The 14,344-nt window shown below is 37.5% G+C and overlaps 1 protein-coding gene and 1 pseudogene across 1 annotated transcript; both read left to right on the top strand.

Annotated features, from left to right (window-relative positions):
* Positions 1–2,157: 2,157 nt before the first annotated feature.
* Positions 2,158–3,315, top strand: LOC122048355 (protein RMD5 homolog). The gene has a single exon (XM_042609930.1). It carries the CDS (start codon positions 2,158–2,160, stop codon positions 3,313–3,315), a length of 1,158 nt encoding a protein of 385 aa, XP_042465864.1.
* Positions 3,316–3,575: 260 nt separating this feature from the next.
* Positions 3,576–10,395, top strand: LOC122048354 (annotated as a pseudogene).
* Positions 10,396–14,344: the final 3,949 nt, after the last annotated feature.

Raw genomic sequence — 14,344 nt, 5'->3', positions numbered from 1 at the left:
GAAAAGAGGGAGAGAATAATAGAAGTTGTGTCTCATGAAGGCACCCCAACCCCCTCTTTTATATTCCTTAGCTTTGGTAAATAAGGAAATTTAATTACAATAAATTTTCCTTAACTTTTCTTGACAACAATTAATTAAGAAAAATTAAATAAAATTTCTTAATCAATTCATCATGGCCGGCCACCTCAATAGGAGCAAACAAGGCAATTTCAATCACCAATTAAAATTCCTTATTTGTCTTCGGAAATTTAAAAAAAATAAAATTTTCTTTTAAAATCCCTTCATGGTTGATAAAAAGAAATTTCTATAATTTTAATTTTTCTACATGTGAATAATTTATAAAGAATAAAAATAAAATATCTTTCCAATCTACAAATAAGGAAAGAGATCTAATCTCTTTCTTTAATCTTTTGTAGATCCTTTTAAAAGAGATATTTTAATTTTTAATCTCTCCAACAAATTATATCTTTCACATAAGAAATATTTAAAAATTAAAATTCCTTTTAATTTAATGGGGGCCGGCCACCCATGAATCTAGCTTGGCCGACCCCTACATCATGGGTACGAAGGTGGGTATAGTACTCTATAAATAAGAGACTACGATAGGGACCGAGAGGAGGAATTGGTTTTGATCTCCCGATAAAATTAAGCATCCCGTGTTCGCCCCGAACACACAACTTAATTTTATCAATAATAATTCATTCCACTATAGAACTATTATTGAACTACCGCACCAATCCCAAATTACATTTTTGGGCTCCTTCTTATTATGAGTGTGTTAGTCTCCCTGTGTTTAAGATGTTGAATGTCCACTAATTAAGTGAGTTACTGACAACTCATTTAATTAATATCTTAATCCAAGAATAGTACCACTCAACCTTATCGTCATGTCGGACTAAGTCCACCTGCAGGGTTTAACATGACAATCCTTATGAGCTCATCTTGGGGACATTATCAACCTAGATTACTAGGACACAATTTCCTTCTATAATTAACAACACACACTATAAGTGATATCATTTCTCAACTTATCGGGCTTATTGATTTATCGAACTAAATCTCATCCATTGATAAATTAAAGAAATAAATATCAAATATATGTACTTGTTATTATATTAGGATTAAGAGCACACACTTCCATAATAACTGAGGTCTTTGTTTCTTTACAAAGTCAGTATAAAAGAAACGACCTCTAATTGTCCTACTCAATACACTCTAAGTGTACTAGTGTAACTATATAGTTAAGATAAACTAAATCCTAATTACACTACGACCTTCCAATGGTTTGTTCCTTTCCATTTTGGTCGTGAGTTGTTGTTTATAATTTATAAGGTACTGATAACATCATCTTCTGTATGTGACACCACATACTATGTTATTTATAATATAAATTAATTGAACAACTACAAACAAATGTAGATAATTTGACCAAATATGATTCTTTATTCAAAATAAATATTTACAAAAGCTTAGGCTTTCAGTATACACTCTAACACCCTGATCACTCATACAGAGATTGAAATGTTTGGTTGAGAACTTGAGATGTTGGTCATTCTTAGCACACTTGTCAATTATATGAATGTGTTGGGCTCTTCCAAGGCCAAAATTCATCTACTTCTGTTACAAAATATAGAACTTGGGGAAACAAAACATTATCATGAGATGATCTTTGCATCTGCCTAATGAAATTCTTAAGTTTAAAATACTAATCTGGTACTGAACTCATTTTCTAAATCATAATATTATAATCTAGTCTGTGGTGTGCGGTAGAACGAGGAAATATGAGTTTTCAGGGATAATAATAAGAGTGCATAAGAATATCCTGTCCATTTTCCATGTAGCAGTTAATCAAACTCATACACTCTTTTACACGGCCTTGGTAGCAGTTGAGAAACTTGATTTTCAAGAAATACCCGAGCTGCAACATTCTGAATATGTGTAGGTGCGAGGAATTGATACTGATTTTTATTAGCTTGTGCCTACCTGAATGCTTCAAATTTTCTTCAAAATTCTTAAGATTCTTGAAAGATATTTGCATTAATTCGGAAATGTTGAGCCTATCATGTACCTATAATTTATTTAAGGATTTGCTGAAGTGATCGTCACATTGGTACCTTGATATGGTGCAGGCACACGAGTGGGGTACTGCAACAAGTCATGGAGCTAGATTTGATACAGGATGCGTTTGATCGAGTTTCTAAGAAACAGAAGCTTTCTTCTTCTAAGACGCAGCAACTAGTCCGCCAAATTGAGCACGAGATTGAACAGGCTATCATGAAGATGCAGTCGACTGAGAATGCTACCAGTTGCCCGGAACTGAAACAAATACTGGCTGATCTGAAGAATAAACTCAATGAGTTTTCCCCAATGAACCAACTGGAAACTCTTCAAAAGGATCTGAACATCACACTTGGTAAATATGTCAAAGTGACTGAGAAAAGTTTCAATCCGGACATATCTAAAGCCTATCGTAATGTCGACTTTGATCCCCATATAGTAAACCAGATTATTGCGAGCCACTTCTATAGGCAGGGATTATTTGATCTGGGAGACTGCTTTATTAGCGAGGCAAATGAACCAGAAGCTGCAGCCCTGAAAACTCCTTTCCTTGAAATGTATGGGATACTCGAGTCAATGAGGCGCAGAAACCTCGAACTCGCTCTTAATTGGGCTTCCAGCCACAGCGAATGGCTAGCACAGAACGGATCAAATCTCGAACTGAAGCTTCATCAGCTGCAGTTTGTGGAGATACTGCAGAATGACAGCGTACAGAATGCACTTAGTTATGTCAGGAAGCATTTGGCTCCGAATGCGTCGGCACACAAGGTCGAGATCCCAAAGCTGATGGGCTGTCTAGTATGGTCCGGGAAGCTCCACAAATCCCCTTATGCAGACCTATTATCTCCAAACCATTGGGAGAAATTGGCCGACGAATTCATGCAGCAATTTTGTAGTTGTTTGGGTCAGTCCTATCAAAGTCCACTTAGCATAGCAATCGCAGCAGGCATCCATGGACTTCCAACTCTTCTGAAGCTCGAAAGCGTGATGGCAGTCAAGAAACAGGAGTGGCAGGCAATGAAGCAGCTCCCAGTTCCTATCGACCTCAGCAAAGACTTTCAGTTTCACTCTATCTTCGTTTGCCCAGTGCTAAGGGAACAAGGAAGCGACGAAAACCCTCCAATGCTGATGCCTTGCGGTCACGTTCTCTCCAAGCAATCGATCGTGAAGCTCTCAAAGAGCAGCACGCGGCCTTTCAAATGCCCTTACTGCCCACTGGAGGCAAGTGTGGCACAATGCAGGCAACTACACTTCTAGCTGCTGCGACCACTGCATACCAACCCTCTGTTGTATATCCTCATTGCCGTCTTCATCTTTAGTCGTAGCCCGGTCATCAGTGTTGTTAATCTCTTCTATGTTATCAAACATTCAAGACAATGAACCATGCGACTTATATCTTCGACTGAAAATATCGCGTGTATTCGATTATTTCAGAACCTTGGATGCCATCACCGTCCTGTGCTTCTGGGTCTGGTATGTACATGTTCACATCTTCAGCTTGATTCATTTCAGTTGGCCTTGTTGCTGGTTCCCTTTCTCTGAAATGTGTAGTCGCTTAAATTTAAAATTAAAACTATTATTGAAAAACGACATGTTTCATTTGATTTTTTATTTAAAAAAAATAAAAATAAAATATTCATCGTGTATTATATTTAATTTACGGAAATTTAATTTAATTTTAATTTAAACGTGTTGTTGTTTTGACTTTTGTCGTTGGCCCGGTTCGTTCGTAATCCGTGTGAACCGGTGAAACTTAACCGCCCCGACTCCTTTGTATATTTTCCTTGCCCTTCCGGTCGAATTGGCTCCCTCCTCGGCCCGCGGCGGCGCGCGACGGACGACGACGCCCACCGAGATCCGGCGAAGCGCTCCAGCACATCCGCTGGCCTGATCGGTAACATCGCTACACCCTCGCCTCTTGTCCCGTTGCGTCTCCTGTTTGTCGGTCGCCCTTGTTTGATCGCCCAAAACGCGATGGACCAATCGAACGTTACTAAGTTTCGATTTGGTTTGATTTCTTTTGTGAAAAATTGATCTGTGATGACCCTTTTATATTGTACCGATTTTTGTATTAGGTTCATGGCGGATGGCTTACTCAAGACGACCGCCGGAGTCTACTGCTATTGGATTTGAGGAGGGTCTCTTGTGGCGTCGTTTTAGGTTCGTGGTAGTTTTGATAAGTTGTCTTTCTGCATGAATGACTAGTGTATGAATCAAAGGCACATCTTTTATCCATTTTTGGCACCTCCTCATTTCAGGAGGTCTAGATCTGTCAGTCATTTAGCATTATACCGGCTAGTATAAAAGTTAGGTGGCAAATGGAAGGATCTGAATTCTCCCGGATTCGCAGCAAAAGAGGTGTTGAAGAGAGAGTAAGGAAGATTACGATGTCCAGGAGGGTGTGGATAAGAAACACGAGTCTAGCAGGTGAAGGAAACATTCTGATGTAGAGGAAGTTGATGAACAAGACAGTGGCAGGAGGAAAGCTTCTGATGTTAGGAATGAGTCAAAGAAGAGGTCTGGTGGCACAAGCATCATCACAAGTGACAATGAGGATAATTATTCAGTTAGAAGTGATTTCCATTCAAAGATCCCGCAGAGAAATATGGATGAGAGAATTGAGAAGAGATCTGGTGAAAACTACAGAGACAGAGAATCAAACTGCAGCAGAAAGAGGAGCAATGATGGAAATGAGTGGGATTTCTCAAGGAAACCAAGCTCAAAAGCTTCTGCTCAGGATAACTCTGATAATGTAAACAGAAGTAAAGTGGAAAGCTCATGTGATGCCGAAAATGAGAAATTGCATGAGAGAGACTCCAGATATCCTGTGAGAAAGGACAGTGGTAAGGGAAAAAACGATCCTGGTCAGAACGAGCACATCCAACGTAGGAGATGGGATGAGGTTGAGGTAGCCATAAAGAGAACAGATGAAGACAATCACACAGGCAGATCTGATTTACAAGTCAGGAAAGCTTCAGATTCTAATAAGCGTGATTTTCTAGTGGACACAGAGACAGACTTCAGAAATGAATCAGGAGAGGGTAAAATCAAGGTTCTGGATGCAAGTGATGAGAATGGGACTAGATCAAGCAACAGAGATGACAGGGAGGGTGGGAGTGAAAGGGGCAGGAGTTGGAAAAGATTGGAAGTGCATAATGAGGAAAATAGGTTGATTACAAGCGTTCATCGCGAAAATAGATCAAATGCAGTTGGAGATGATAGGAAAATAAAGGTAAGCAACAGAGCTACTGGATCAACAGAAGATGCTGAACAATATCCCCATAGATACAGTTCAAAGCAGCAATGTGAGAAAGGTGACAAACAAAGGCAAGAAATAGATTCTGATAATGGTAATTGTGGTGAAGTTGAAACCTGGGAGAAATCAACCAACATGGATAGAGATAATCATTCTCAGATGCGGGGTACAAGTGCAGAAAATGCCGATCTTTATGAGCGGCCTTGTAATTAGGGATGTAAACGAGCCAAACCGAGCCGAACAGTATTAGGCTCGAGCTCGGCTCGTTTAAGTTATATTCGGGCTCGAGCTCGACTCGAGCTTGAATCGAACTTTTATTACAAGGCTCGAGCTCTGCTCGTTTTGGAATTATCAAGCTCCCGAGCAGTTCGAGCTCGGCTCGTTATTAGCTCGATTATCATAGTTAACGAGCCTAATTTGTTAAGCGAGCTCGGGCTCGTTTTCGGACTCATTTTAGAGCTCGTTTTTTGGCTCGTTTTAAGGTTCGTTTTAGAACTCGTTTTTTGGCTCGTTTTAGAGCTCATTTTTTGGCTCGATTTAAGGCTCGTTTGAAGGCTCGTTTTAGAGTTCATTTTTTTGGCTCGATTTAAGGCTCGTTTTTTGGCTCGTGAGCCTACAAACGAACATGTTCGCGAGCTCACGAGCCGAATATCCTTAAGCTCGAGCTCGGCTCGATAAAACTGTCCAGCTCGAAATCGAGCTCGAGCTCGGCTCGATAAGATAAACGAACGAACTCGAACGAGTTTTTTATCGAACCGAGCTCCGAATAACTCGCGAACTGTTTGGTTCATTTACATCCCTACTTGTAATCCTGATAGAACAGGAAGGAATTACAGAGAGTTTGAAGAGCATGCTTGAGGATTTTCAAATTCAGATAATGAAAAGAGCTTGAACATTAAAGGTTCCTTGACACCCTGTTTGGAATCCTATGGAATTGAATTCCTATGGTAATTGGAATTCAATTCCATAGTTTGTAATGAATTTTTGAGATGGATTTGATATGGAATTCAATTCCAATTCCATTCAAAACGTGAATAGTAAATTAGACCTCAAATGGTCAGATTTGGATAGGGATTTACCATGAACAGCTAAAATTACTTAATTGCCCTTTTAACTTAAAACCCTTTTTTTCCATCTGCCGACTCTCTTGTTTTCTCCTGCCTTTCTCCCGTGCGCCGTTTCTCCTTGTGTCGAAAACTTCTCCTTGCACCGTTTCTCCGGTGCGCCACCTTCATACTGCTGTCTTAACTGTGCGATCCCTTCTTCCTATTCTCTAATACTTAACTTGATTATTAAATGATTAGTTATGAGGATAAAATGGTAAATGTATAAGAATGGAATTCAATTCAAATAGATTCCAAATTAAGGAATTCAATTCAATTCTATTATTCACTAATCCATTCTAAACATAGGAATTGAATTCAATTCCTGCCATTATTCAATTCCTAATGGAATTCAATTCAATTCCTTCACTTAAGTTGTTTCCAAACAGGGTGTGAATGATAAAAACAGGGAGCAAGAAAAAATTTTCAAAGATCACCGGAAGAGAGTTAAGGGAAGGCAAGATCCTATAGATGGCGATGAATTTAGTCAGGTGAAGGAATGGGAAATGCCTAGCCATGAACATGAAAGGTTTGGCAGTGATAATATTCAAATTAGACCTGGTTACAGAAAAGATAATCATACTAGGCCTGAAGCTGCAAAAGGTTCATCAACATTTAACAGTAGAAATGAGAATTCTGATTCAATCAAAATCAGGCCCAACAGGAATTTAGATTTTGGAGAGGACGACTCAGTTTCAACTTTTCCTGGAAGGAAATCTGAAATGAGATCACAGCAGGATTTTGCTTCAGGAGAAAGTGATGAGGAATGGGGTTATCTAGCTGAGGATAAGGGAAAAACTGCATCAGCTTATGGGGATGATTCACAGGAAGAGCAAAGTTCTGGAAGATATTCTTTTGATCCACTGACTGGAAAAGGATAGTGCGTCTATGAACACCAGCCTTGCAGGTGCAGCACAGAGTTCAAGTGATAATATGCAATCATTTGGGAACAGCCAGGGAACAAACCCTTTTAACAGAGGTCTTCAACAAGGACCAAAAGGTGGTAAATTAGCAAGAGGAGGAAGAGGAAGATTAAATGGGAGGGATTCTCATTGTGTTGGGCCTCCATCTTCTGTGATATATCCTCCCTTTGGCACCCTTGGCATGCCACCTGGTCTAATGTGGCCAATTGGACCAAACATGGCCCTCCACCCATTGGACCTGGTGTTATCATCCCTCCATTTCCTTCACTGTTTGTTTGGCCAGGAGCTAGAGGTGTTGATTTGAATATGCTGGCGCCTCCACCCAACGTTCCTCCTATCCCTCCCCTTGGCCCAACACAGCCTAGGTTTCCTCCCAACATTGGAATTGGCCCTGGCCAGTCAATGCACTTCAACCAACCTGGTCTTCTAAAGGGAGTTCCACCTAACGTATCAGCTCCAGGATTCAATGTAACAGGATCAGGTAGTTGTGACATGCAACAGGATAAAGCTTCAGCTGGTTGGGCACCTCCAAGAACTAATGGATCATCTGGTACAGCTCCTTCAAGAGGGGAACAAAATGACTATTCTCAGAATTATGTCGACACTGGTATGAGACCCCAGAATTTCATCAGGAAGCTTGAGCTTACTAGTGTTGTTGAGGACTATCCAAAATTGAGAGAACTAATTCAGCGGAAAGATGAGATAGTTGCTAAGTCAGTGTCACCACCCACGTATTATAAGTGTGATTTGTATGCACATGCACTTTCTCCTGAATTTTTTGGGACCAAATTCAATGTTATTCTTGTGGATCCTCCTTGGGAGGAGTATGTTCATCGGGCTCCTGGTATTACTGATTACCCAGAGTACTGGACTTTTGAGCAGATACGTGATCTCAAGATTGAGGTATGCTTTGGACTTCTACTTTCAATTCCAAATTATATTTGAGGTGTATTGTTGTTAAGCTGCCATGCTGCAAGTCGGTCATTCTTTGTGAAGAATAGACCTGACATTTAAGCACATTTTCTGTCCTATGCAGGCAATAGCTGACACACCATCATTTATCTTGTGGGTTGGTGATGGTGTGGGGCTAGAACAGGGTCGTCAATATTTAAAAAAGTGTGCTATACCTCTTCTGCTTCCCTTTGTGTATCTTTTCTTGGTTTAGTTTGTTGTTCTTTACAACATGCTATGGCATAATAGGCAGTTCTTCTTCAACTTATGTTTTTTTTTCAATGTTTTTCGGATACTACATAGCCGACCCCACCTAGTGGGATAAGGCTTGATTGTTGTTATTTTTTGGATACTACATCAGCTAACTCTTTTCTTAGACTTTTGCTTACCTTTATTATATCTGTTTTATAGTGGGGTTTTAGAAGGTGTGAAGACGTTTGTTGGGTTAAGACCAACAAAAATAATGCTACTCCAGGTCTGAGGCACGATTCTCATACGCTATTTCAGCATTCAAAGGTTGGTTGCTTCCCCAGTATATTGCTATTTGTCTTCATGCCGGCTCAACTATCTTTTTGTTTTATTCCAGTTTTTTTTCCTTAACAATTACAGGAACACTGCTTGATGGGCATAAAAGGAACCGTTCGTCATAGCACCGATGGGCATATCATCCATGCCAATATTGACACAGATGTCATAATTGCCGAGGGACCAAATGATGGTTAGTTTTTTATGCTGTAGTTCATCTTATCTCCATCTTACATGAGACTTACTTTTTTACACCTCATAAACAGATTTGTTATGTACTATGTTTTTTAAGTTTAGCTCAGACATCAGTGCTCTTTTTGCACCATCCATCATAACTTCAATTACTTTTATTGTATTCAGTCACTGAACTTATTATCCACCTTCCCAAAACCACACACACACAATCACCCAGCCAGCTTAATATTTTTGAATGGGAATTGCTTGTTCTTAGATGAACCTCCTGCCCATAGCTTAATCATCAACCGAACATGCTTTAATTTCATTTGTTTCACATGGTAGTTGTAGAAGGCATGATGGCTTTTACACCTTTTCCCATCATTTTGATTCAATAAAAAGGAATCTTATTGGTTCTGTGTTGATTTACAGTTAGTTTGTCAACTTGCATTATTTAGGATGAGCATTTTTTAAAAAAATTCGTTACCTTCAGCAGGTTCTACCAAAAAGCCGGAAGATATGTATAGAATTATTGAGCATTTTGCACTTGGACGACGCAGGCTCGAACTCTTTGGTGAGGACCACAATATTCGTTCTGGCTGGCTAACTGCAGGGAAAGAATTGCCTTCCTCTAATTTCAATGCTGAGGTACATGCTTCTTGTAATATGTTAGAATGCCTTTCAAAGATTCTTATATTAGCACCATCTGATTCTTAGCCTTTGTCCTAAAATGCTTGTTGATTGGAAGGCCTATATTTGGAATTTCTATGACAAGGATAGGAAGGTTTGGCAGGGCAGTGGAGGGCGAAACCCACCACCTGATGCTCCTCATCTTGTGTTGACTACACCTGAGATTGAAAATTTGAGGTCGAAATCCCCACCTCAGAAGAATTAACAACAATCAACACCGATAGTAAGTTCTGGCAACACGAGGCTTTCAGGAAACTCTCCACAGAACCTATGAATCCATCTTTTCATGGGATGATGAATGCTGATCTGCCTGACTCTGAACTCACGACAGCAGCTCCTTGGTCTTCCTCCCCAATGGTTGGATTCAGAAGACCTGATGGTGAACTCATGAGCATGGATGGTTACCATGGATATGGGTTCAATGCGACTTTTCCTCAACCATTCGGAGATCACATGGGCATGGATCCTTGTCGGACAAATAATTTTTTGTAATACAGAACCTAAGCTGTGGGGAACTTCTTTATTTTCGATTATTTCATATGCATGAGCACAAATGTTAAATGGTTTTTTGTGTCTGCTATCACCATCCTTTATTGCAATTGTTTCCCCTTCTGCAAGAGCTTGCAAGGGCGTCGTGTCTATTTTATTTAATTTGTTGACTGTATTATGTATGGTCCAGGTGATTTTTTTTCCCAAATGCCTAACAAATATAATTCATCATTGAAGAAAAGGTCGATCAATTATAGTTGTATACTTTTTTATTGGCGACATATTTGGATGTGCCACTATTTAAGTGCAGGCTTGTGACTTGTTTGTAATCATGGAACATTAAATTGGTCGATCATGGCCGATATTATCAGTAAGCAACAGTCAAGTGTAGCGCTCGGGTGGAAGCTTCCTTTCCTGGTGAGTTGATATGAAAGTCAATTAAGCTTGTTTTTTTCCTTGATAATTCACCCCTACAACTTATTGATGATGGTTATGCAATTTTGATACCATGATATGTAAGACATTAATTTCTTTTAATTTAAATGTTTTTTTTTTTTGCTATATATACATACCGCAATGGTAAAATTCCCTAAGTAGTTGAGAGATTCCTCTATTTTCTTTCATTTCACTTGACTAAATAGCATAAGTTAATAGAAATGCTCCTCTATTTCCTTGTAAGAAACTGAAGGTGACATTTTTTCCCCCTCTTTTATATGTTGCTTTAGCTTTGAAAGCATGGCCTTTGCTGATAATGGTAGAGCCAGAGCTTTGTTCAAGGTACGTAAGATCACTGGCAATATTTAATATGTTTCTTCTCTTAGCACAAATACCCAGTGAGGAAAAGTTAGTCATTGCATTTGCTGTGTTTTGAATTTGGAAGTTTGCATTGTAGAGATGATAATTAATGTTTGTCTTTAACTTTAACTGTACAAGACAGAAGGCTACAAATATTTGGAATTTCAGAACATGGAAATTCCTTGTATTGTGCTTCGATATTCATTTCCATCTTCCTTATTTTGTTTTTTTTTTTAAATTTAATCTTCTCTGGTGATGCTATTATAAGAACTTTGATGAGATCAAATTAAGAGAATGGTTCATACTGAGTTAAAAGCTCCAAACAAAGGTTTAAATAATCATGTCCTCACCAGGAAGTAGGGTTGTAGGGGGGACTTTTGTAAACAAGATCAGAGCATAGTTGAATAAAAATTCTTTTGTGTATGTTTAGGATGTTGATATAATGATTAAACCTTTTATAGATCAAAAAGAAACCAACAATTAAGGTTTAAGAACATTCTTCCATAAGATATGATTCTTGAAGCATCCATAAGATACATTCTTCCGATCTGATGAGAAGCATCCTTATGGTACATTCTTCCACGAGAACCAAACCTGATAGACTTTTTGGATGATCCATTGATGATTCTGTCTTTATTTTCTTTTTAGTATCCTTAATGTTGTCCTATTGTTTGCTGATGGTATCTTGAAACACAATGGTCAAAGTATTTGTATAGTCACCCAGTTATGTGCATTGTCTCTTCACAGCTAAAGCTTGTATTAAAAATCAATAGCCTGATGGAGAAAGTGTAAATATGACTAAGATTGTGAATTTGAGAGATGTTTCGAAAATCAAGATCCTAGATGTTGGCTCATCAAAGTAAAGTTTGTTGAGAGTTTGGTTCTGTGATTTTGCTACAAAGATATTTATCAAATAAATAGCTATTAATATGAATGACAAACTCTCTTATGCTCCCTTTTTTTTTCACATTCAAAAAGGGATATACCAAGTTGAAATAAGAAATTGAAGGGTTTTTCTCAAAGACCAATGAGATCTAATTATGGTTATTATGAAATGACTTGAGAAACAGTTGAGAGATTGAAATATATGTTTTTTTACACATTTTGTTGTCAAAAGGTTCTACATATCAACTCTTTAATTCTCAGTGCATTACTTTAAACAAAGACCTTGCTTTTCATCTTTTAGATGGATAATCCTTGTTAGAACATGGAATTCGAATAAACCTACATTTAAATTGAAACTTAACCTTCATCTAAAATTTAGCAGTGGCGCTGCAGAAATAGAATTCAAAAATTATTCTGCAGCTGGTTTTCTTTAGGAATGAATTGTTTGGCATCGTAGTTGTTGTCACTGTGTTGTATTTGTCAAACACATTCTGTACGGTGTATTAGAATTTGTGTGGATATATATGAGCATAATTATTGCGATAAATTAATCGATTAATACTTGTTGACAATTCAAAAATATACCATGCAAACCCATGAGGCCATCACGTGGATGGATGGTGACACTACTGGACCGAGATCTCGCAGGCAAGATTTTTGTACCAAAATTATTATTATTATTTCCACTAGTAATTCATATAAAACAAAAGAGTTTCTTCATTATTAGAATCATCAAATCCTTATTCAAGTAGAAGCAAACTGTTTTATTATGATATTTGTCTGGATTAACTTGTTTTAACCTGTAGTTAAACTTAAGCCTAATGACTTGATTAGTGAAGAAGCACCCCATGCTGCCATGTGGCATTGGAATTTAGTTGAGCTAATGATTGGATGTGGTTGGAGAGGCTGTCCCTGTCACCCTCTCGATCTCTTCATTGATTATAATACTCGTCGTTTTAGTCCCACATGGTGAGCCATCGGTTTGCCATGGCCCCATGCTGACGTGGGCCCCTTTCGTCTCTCTCATCCGCTCAGATGGCAGCTACTATGAAATGTGACATGATCTACTTCTTCCACTTTGTAATTAAAAACATTAGAAAAATAAAATTTAAAAAATTGTAATTATTTGCAACAAAACAAAACATGTAAGTTCCATGAAATCAACAACAAATATAATCATTTGCTATCATGTACAAAGATAAACCGTCTTCTATCTGATTCACAGTATTAGGGGTGTAAATAAGTCAAGTCGTTTGTGAGCTATTCAAAACTCGATTCGATAAAAGTTCGTTTGAGCTCGTTTAATGAGACTCGTTAAGATAAACAAACCAAGCTCAAGTTTCACAATATTCGACTCGTTAGCTCATGAATATGTTCGTTAAACTTATGAATCAACTTTTAAATTAAAAAAATAATAGTTTTAATATTGAATTTATAGATTTTACACTATACTTATGAAAAACATAGATAAATATATTAAATTTATTTATTAAAATAAAATTATAAATTTTAACAAGAATATTATAATTTTTTTAAAAAATATATAATTTAGTTTTAAATGAATATTTAAATTTATAATTTATATTTATTAAGTTCGTTTAGGCTCGATAAAAGTTCGAATAAGCTCGTGAGCCATGAATATATTTGTTAAATAAAGTTCGAGCTCGGCTCGATTATAAACGAGCCAAACTCAAACATCCAAGAGTTCGACTCGACTCGATTACATCCCTACGCAACATACTGAGTAAATTTAGCTAGATTGTTATGTTTAATAGAGAAGCTAGTATTATAAAAAAAAATATCATTAATTAGATGCATTATTAGTAGTAAAAAGTAAAACTTTCATATATTTTTTAAAAGACTCATTTATTTTCCATTTAACTATCATAGTGATGCTGCGGTTGGCAAAAGGGTAAAATAAAAAATAAGTATGTCCTTTGATAAATTTAAAAGTTAGGCATAAGAATTTCGCAACTTTAAGTGCACACTTTACTTTGATCAATTATATTGCTGATTAAAAAATATTCATGAACTATATGTTCTATATAGCTTGATGGTTCTTATTCAAACAAATGATTGGATCATTATAGCGTGTATAGCGGTATGCATCAACAATTAAGGCCAACCACCATTCATTCTAATTGCTCAATCTGTAAGTAAATTTAAAAGAACAATTATCCACAAATATCCTAATTAGTTGTTAGAGGTGCGACATCATCAATCATCGTCTAATTATGAGATAATTAATTCAAAATCATATGGCTTCTTTTTTTTAAGGAATTACTTGATTATGCTAAGGACTTAAAGGAACTTATGTTTCAATATGCTAATAAATACAAGTTTTTGTCGAGATTCATATCCGTATGGTGCTTCAATTTCAAAGAAAATTATCAAATTAGGAGTTGTGACTTTTGACAAGATATCGCGAACAACCTCGATAAAGGATGGATAGCGATTCATTAGTTTGTCTCATGCAATAACAATGGATCGTAGCA

This window comes from Zingiber officinale, chromosome 2B (assembly GCF_018446385.1).
Source record: "Zingiber officinale cultivar Zhangliang chromosome 2B, Zo_v1.1, whole genome shotgun sequence".
NCBI lineage: Eukaryota > Viridiplantae > Streptophyta > Magnoliopsida > Zingiberales > Zingiberaceae > Zingiber > Zingiber officinale.
Note: the sequence above shows the minus strand (reverse complement) of the source record. Positions and strands in the feature narration are given on the sequence as shown.

What these genes read in the sequence shown, in the direction of transcription:
- LOC122048355 (XM_042609930.1), top strand. Translation starts at nt 2,158, where the DNA reads ATGGAGCTAGATTTGATACAGGATGCGTTTGATCGAGTTTCTAAGAAA.